At 34.6% G+C, this 7,759-nt stretch overlaps 1 protein-coding gene across 2 annotated transcripts in view; it reads left to right on the top strand.

Moving 5' to 3' along the window:
* Positions 1 to 7,759, top strand: part of LOC122795602 (sialin-like) — a 925,743-nt gene that overhangs the window by 346,199 nt on the left and 571,785 nt on the right. For both annotated transcript variants that reach the window (XM_044063877.1, XM_044063869.1), the window contains one exon: positions 6,020 to 6,216. In XM_044063877.1, coding sequence (XP_043919812.1) covers positions 6,020 to 6,216 — 197 coding nt within the window. The remainder of the gene's footprint in view (positions 1 to 6,019; positions 6,217 to 7,759) is intronic.

Here is a 7,759-nt window from a genome sequence, read left to right as displayed (position 1 = left end):
CATAAATATTCCAAACTTACAATTATAACGACAACAAGAAGTCTGAAACTAAAAAAAAGTATGCTAATATTTTCAGACTTCATATTTCAGATGAAGTATTAGATGAGGATGAAGTATCAGTCCTTAACAAGGGACTTGTCTTCATTCCATCTATTGATAGCAATCTTAGTGATGTAATAATTGATTTGAAAACGTTTACTAGAAATGTTTTGTTGAAGTTGGAATTTGGTGGTGAAAGTGTAGATTATGTTAAACCCTTCAAAACATCTAGTGTATATATGCCTAGTACACACCCACTAGTGCATGCTTTTGATAAACTAGTAGAGGATGATTTACATAAATATTTTGAGAAGGAGCATAGTAGTTTGGTGAGAAGTAGGTTTAATAATTTAAGCAATAGAGAAAGAAATGCTATAAAGGCTCTACAGAATGATAGTAATGTTATTATCTGTCCAGCTGATAAAGGTGGACCTATTGTTTTGATGAATACAGATGCTTATAGAGCCTCAATGTTGAGTATGCTAAATGATAGCAAATTCTATGGTGTTATTGATAGAGAAGCCGAAGGCAAAGCTGACAGAGTTAAAACTATATTGAAGGGTTTATTAGAGTCAGGTGATGTCACCACCGATTTGTTTAAATTCTTTCTAGTTGAAAAACCTGTAATTCCTATAATTAAAGGCCTTCCTAAAATTCATAAAGATGGTACCAATCCACCCATGAGACCCATTGTCTCTGGGAGAGGGTGGTGCACAGAACCGCTGTCGGTTTTTATAGAACAACACCTGAGACCCATTATTAATAATAGTTTGAATATACTAAGGGACTCACAGCAATTTCTGACTGAATTCTTTACTTTTTGTGAAAATAATAGGAATCGTGCCCAGGAGGCTATACTTGTTACATTGGATATACAATCACTATTCACTGTAATTCCCAATACAGTGGGTATTGATTCTTTTAGATGTTTTTTGAATAGACACAGCTCTTTTAATGAATCTTTGATTAGTTTGATTAGTGAGTTTTTAAAATTAGTATTAGAGAACAATGTGTTCTCGTTTGATGAGCTCACATTTCTTCAGCATGATGGCGTAGCTATGGGCACCCCGTGTGCCAATAGCTACGCCAACATGGTATTAGCCTTGTGGGAGGAGGATTGTCTTTATAAGATGGATTTATATATGAGACATGTCCGCTTTTATAAACGTTTTGTAGATGATGTGTTTCTTATTTGGGATGATACAGTTGAAACATTATATATGTTTGTTGATCAGCTGAATAGGACCACTGGGTATTTGAGGTTCACCTCGTCAGCCTCGTATGAACAGGCAAGTTTTTTAGATATATCTGTTAAGAAATTGAATGATGGCAACTTTGTCACAGGTGTATACAGGAAGGATTGTTATAAGAACACCTTGCTGCACAGAAGTATGCATCCCAAGTATGTATTTCAGAATGTTGTAAAAGGTCAGGCCATGTGGACATCTAGGCTTAATAGTACTAACATAGGCTTTAACCGAGAATTAGAGGGCCTGAAGTCTAGGCTTTCAGACAGGGGATATACCCGGTCTGACATTGCAACTGGTATGCAGGACATACACTCACTAAGAGAGAATAGGGCTAAGCCTTATTTTTCACACAGACTTGGGAATGATTCTCATTCTAGAGCTCACATTGACAATAGGTTGAAAATACCAATGTATTTCACCAGTGATAGAAACAATATCTATAATATCTTTCAAAAGCATTGGGGTGTTCTTCTTACAGATCCTATAATAGCTAGTATGGTGGGTAATAAACCCAGTTTTAGATATAAGAATAGGAGGAACATTAAGAGGTTGCTCTGTCACACAGTTACAAATAATAATGAACTGGAAGTGAAGGGAACATACCCATGTGGTAAATGTAATTTTTGTAATCATATTGATAGTTCGAACTGCTTTATCCACCCAGATACAGGCAAGCAGTATAATTTCAATTGTAATGCCAGTTGTGATACTCAGCACGTTGTTTATCTTGCTAAATGTGTACAATGTTTTTCATTTTATATAGGAAAAACAGATAGACAACATAAGAACAGGATTAGAGAACATCTCTATAATATTAGAACAGGCTTACAAACTAATGCCTTAGCGAAACATGTGATGCCTACTGGTCCCACACATAGCTTTGAGTTTATGGCAGTAGATGTAATTCTACCTAGCCCCAGGGGAGGAAATATTAAAATGGTAACTGAAGAATGTGAAATGAAATGGATAATTCGCCTTAGAGCAGATGCAGGGAAAGGCCTAAATGATAGATTGTCCATTAAACCTTCCTTACGTATTAAAAGTCTTAGTGTAAGGTAAGGTTAGTTGTAGATTTTGAAATAATGACAATTTTAATAGTATATTTAACATCATATCTATTTATATATAGTGTTTGCTTGAGGTTTATGTCATTTCATTTTGTTGTTTGGGTCTAATTAGAACTCCAGCATATGTTAGAAATGAAGTTCTCTTGTTATGTTGATTTGATTTTCTATATGAAGTCTGGAAATATTAGTATGGTTTTAGTTTTAGATTTTTTGTTGTTCTATATCTCCATATATGTTAAAACACTTCTCAGTAACTTCTTTATATATATTTTGGATTAGTTTTGTATATGAAGTCTGAAAATGTTAGCATACTTTTTTAGTTTCAGACTTCTTGTTGTCGTTATAATTGTAAGTTTTGAATATTTATGTATAGATGTGGATTAGGAATGAAGTGTTCTGAGTTTTGTGGTTAGTATATTAGATTATCTGTCGTTATTGTATTGATAGTTGGTTTTTGTTATTAGTTGATAGTTCTATTGAATGTAAGTAAAGTTGCATACTTTTGTATGGAATTCTAGACTAGGGATATTTGATATGTTTATGGAGCACGACCATTTGGTTACCTTGGCAAGCTTGTCTTGTTCCCTGGTCTATTATACATATTTTGTGAAGTTGTTAGATGTGAGCGTATTTCGATGCATTTGGTTTGCTTAAATTATGACGTTGCGTCAGGATTACGTGGTGTGCAGATTTTTGAGAAGTTTTGATTAGAACATTTTCAGATATTCACGCATACGTGATTTTGGGTGTTATTGATTTAATATGAGAGGATATGATGGCTTGGGAGATTAATATTGTTTGGTAAGCGCTAATTTGTAATTTTTATGAGTTATTTTCTGTCGCCAGTGTGACGTGGAGAATTTCAGACAGATTGCATTAATGAATGCTTATGTTGCCATTATGCTTGTTGGATAAGCATGCACATGCTAATGGTCTATGGTCAAACAGACTGTTTTAGGAATTGCTTATGAAGGGGCAAAGTGAAGCGTAGCACTTTGCGTTCTTATTGAAGTTTATTTAGTGTATGTTTATATTTATTGGTAGTATATATAGTTGCTATGAGGTTGTGGAAAATGCTATTTAAACTATTTGTAAATGTTGCATGATTTTTAGAATTTATTTATGTCAAAGCACAGCTTAGGCTCGTTGTAGAAGTTTATTATGTGCCACAGTTGATCTGAAAAGTGCTTTTATGGGAGATGAATCATGTGAAATGTGCATATATTTTTTTTTTTTTTTTAACAAAATTTTTTTTTTTTTTTTCCTGTTTACGTTAGTAACTATCTGTTTCTAAGGAAATGATGTCACATATGAATGTGCTTTGATTGGTGTGTAGGATTTTAAATTGATAGTAACTGCTCAGTTATTTATGGTCTGAAGAAGCTGTTGTGAAAGCGCTTACCGTTGACTGAGTGCATTCTACATTAAACTTGGTTTATTTTATTTTCGAGTCTTCTGAGTCGCTTTTGTATACCGTTGAGGTGTGGAACTATCTGTGGCTTGCATCTCCTGGAAAATACAGATGAAATAGATGCATGGTTGCTATTGCTGGTGTTCTTGTTATTATACTACTTGTTTTTGGTTCTTCATCCAGCGTAGCATTTGCCTATAGAGGTGTGGTTGCCTTTTTGTTGACTGTTTTTTTACACATATATATATATATATATATATATATATATATATATATATGTGTGTGTGTATGTATATGTATGTATATATATATATATATATATATATATATATATATATATATATATATATATATATATATATATGTGTGTGTATATATATATATCTATATCTATATATATATGTATATATATATATATATATATATATATATATATATGTGTGTGTATATATATATATATCTATATCTATATCTATATATATATATATATATATATATATATATATATATATATATATATATATATATATATGTATATATATGTATATATATATATATATATATATGTGTGTGTGTGTGTGTATGTATAAAGATATATACATATACATATATGTGTGTGTGTATGTATAAAGATATATATATATATGTATGTGTGTGTGTGTGTGTGTGTGTGTGTGTGTGTGTGTGTGTGTGTGTGTGTGTGTGTGTGTGTGTGTGTGTATTTGACGTTCTGGTATGTCTTCAGTTGTTTTAGAGCAAATGTCTCATTTGGAGTATGACAGGCTGAGGCTAGATAGAGGGATATCTTAAAAAGAATGTTTCCGTTTTGGGCTTATTGGAGTTTTTGTAGCCTGGAGGATTACGGAAGGGTATTAAAGTAAAGCATCCTTTATCAGATGTATTTCTGTTCTCTATATTTATTTCATGTTGCATGTGTTTAAAGCTTTCTGATCCTGTCTGTGGCTGAAAAAGGACCTTCTGGATCTGTCCATCCACCCCTTTATCATAAATAAATGAAATTAAATGAAAAGCAAGACAATGCATGTGTGTATCTGCAGGTAGCCAGGAAAGTCAACAGATGAAAGCAGGTGCGTGCACTTGGGAGCTGTGGTTGGCAGTATATATTACTTTTGAAAAAGTGTAGTATGTTTAATTAAAATGGGATTTGGAAGACATTAAAGACTGGGACAAAATAAGTGTCTTTGGAGTATGTGCTAGATAGTGGTGTAGTATAGTGATTTGTCTTGTCATTAGCTGGTGAAGATGCATCGCTATTTCCAAGCTGTCTGGTCGTTTAGAAGATTAAGGCAGTGAGATGCTAATGACTCATTCTGTGGTCGTGTGTTTTGTTCTGTCAGAGCCCATTTGCCTACTTTTTGAATCGGAGCATGTTGCATAATAGAACTTAACCAGCAAGTACTCCTGATTTGCTAGTGAAAAGGGGTTTGCACGTAATGGGTTAATCTGGTTAACAAACTGATTAAAACTTGCAGTAGCTAGCAGTCTTGTGTTCAGTCCCATAACATGTCTGATAGAAGTGCCGATCTTCAGCATGTTTTGTTATCGAACTTAATTCAGTAGCTTTCTGTGGCGGTAAAGAAAATAATGTGCTATTTTCTGAGCTTGTAGAAGGTCAAAGGTGTGTGTGGGAGTTTTCAACTGAATGTTGGAATCACTAAAGTTATAGGTAGTATGGCTGAGTGCTCAGTTTTGTGGAGATTGTGGAAATGTATCTTGGTGAGATTCATGTTTGAGATCATAGTGAATGAAGGCCTTAAAGATGTCATTAACAGGAAATCGTCTTTCTTGACTACATGTATTTTATTTTTTTCCCCCTTTTATTTTATTTGATTTAGCAGCCCTGTGTGGAAATGTGGATAAGAAAACTTCCTAGCAGTAGTGAGAAGAATTTGTTACAAAACTAGGGACTGCTAGAACACACAAACTTGAGAGACCCCATCTTCTGTTTTTCTGCAAGATGTTTCAAGTCTGCTTGTTAACATATGTAAACTGTTGGTTTGATATTCCTATTGCAGCAGTGAACTTTAAGGCAGTATAGTATGATCTGGCAGTGATAATTGACTGTGTCTTTATTTAATACTAGATTAAGTTCTTGGCTGCTACAACTTTGCACTGCCTTTTCTAAACTATAGGCAAACTTATCATGACCAGATTTGTGGAATGATCTGAGGGCGGCATTGGTGTGAAACTGACAACAGTTGATGCTTTTTTCCTTGAACATCTCATTTCAGCACCAGTATGCTGTTCCTCGCGTTACAATCTTGCCGTGTTGGCCTGCTTTGGATTCTTCGTCCTTTATGCTCTGCGTGTGAACCTCAGTGTTGCCTTAGTGGACATGGTTGAAATAAATGTGACCAAGCCAGCAAACACAAGTGATTTAGGATGCCCTGAACATTCCAATACCAGCACTGTCCGATATAATAAAACGGTAAGCTTTAACTTTTCTTTTCCCTTCTTATTGTACTTTGAGCTGTGTAACGTATTCCATAATGTCTTAAGCCCTCCAATAAGTACCTGTAGGACACATTTTAAATGTTTTGGCTGCATTGTTTTATCTGGCTGCCCTTCATTTAGTGCTCTCTGTAAGGACTTTGTTTTTCCAGTGATTGTGACAAATGCTGGGCCTAGAGTAGTTGAAAAATAGTGGCCTAGCAAGCCCAGTTGTATCCCTAGGCATACGTTTATTTGTGTGAGTGGTTTGTGGTCTATTTAGATAGACAAAGTAGGTAGAATGTGGGTAGACATATAGATAGACATTTTACTGTTAATTCAGGTTGTAAGGGGGGTTTGGTGGCCCCTTCCTTCTGCATCTAGGGAGCTGGGAATTCACTAGCCTCCAAATCCTCTTACAACGTGAATTAATAGTAAAATGTCTACCTCTATGTCTTAACCACATTTTATTTGCTTTGTCTGTTTGTTTAAATTAACACAAAACCACTCGTATAGATACACTACCAGTGAAGTTTACATTCCAGTCATTTGGTCCTTTATGTTAGTCGTAGAATGTAGGATGTAGTTCAGTAATACTTAAGGGAGTACCCATATTGGGTCTCATTGTTAAAATCCTATCCCATCCTGATAGGAACTTGAACCTGCCTGTTTTATAGACCTGAAGTTCTGCATTGGAAAACAATATTTTGTGGAAACTTTCCTGTCTCCATCAGAAAGATTTTTGAAGTTCTGAGCCTTGTACATATAAACAACAATCTTACATTTGAGAATTATTACGCAAGTCATCAGTAACTTTTATGGTTAAATGGTAGTTTCTCAGCTTTCTGTATACATTCTTTGCTTTATAATGTATTTGGGCAGTTTCGCAGAAGTATATTTACTTTGTGGCTTGTTTTAAAATAACTTTGGTGAGCCTAGTTTCTTTTTAAGATTTGTCCATCAGGAACTTTTCTGCTTTAGGGATGCCCCATATTCTTTGTTTTCTTTACAATAAGTCTCCATAAAGAGTGACTATGACTGGCAATTCCCTAGAAAATATGTCCACATAAAGTGTGTTTGAGGAGCAGACAATACTTATAAATAAAAGTTCCAGGCTGGTATCAGAAATAGGAGACTGAAAATTTTGAACACTTACTCTTAGGAAGAGAAAGTAAAAAAAAAAAAAAAAAAAAACATGTCAGGTAAGTCACAGACCTGGTTGTAGGATGTGGTTGAAGAGGGATAGGAGACAGAAATAAAATAAGGTGTTCCAGTTACATGCCAGAGATCTATGAACAGTAAAACAGAAACACCTATAAGTGATTGGATATGACATACACACAAATGTACAGAGAAGAAGAAAGCATGCAATCAGACTCCTCCACCATGGATAATACCACATTCTGATGCTAGTGATGACTTAAAATCTTACTACAATGGCAGCCAATGCTTGACATATCAAGGGGTCATTTTTTAGTGCTTAATACAGGCAATTTGTCTCCCCCCGGTCAGTGGACATTTCCTCTGTACCTGTTGAAACC

The sequence above is a fragment of the Protopterus annectens genome, chromosome 1.part0, assembly GCF_019279795.1.
Source record: "Protopterus annectens isolate FY-2018-M chromosome 1.part0, PAN1.0, whole genome shotgun sequence".
In the NCBI taxonomy this organism is placed as follows: Eukaryota; Metazoa; Chordata; order Ceratodontiformes; family Protopteridae; genus Protopterus; species Protopterus annectens.
The sequence above is the reverse complement of the archived record's forward strand: the minus strand, read 5'-3'. Positions and strand labels throughout refer to the sequence as shown.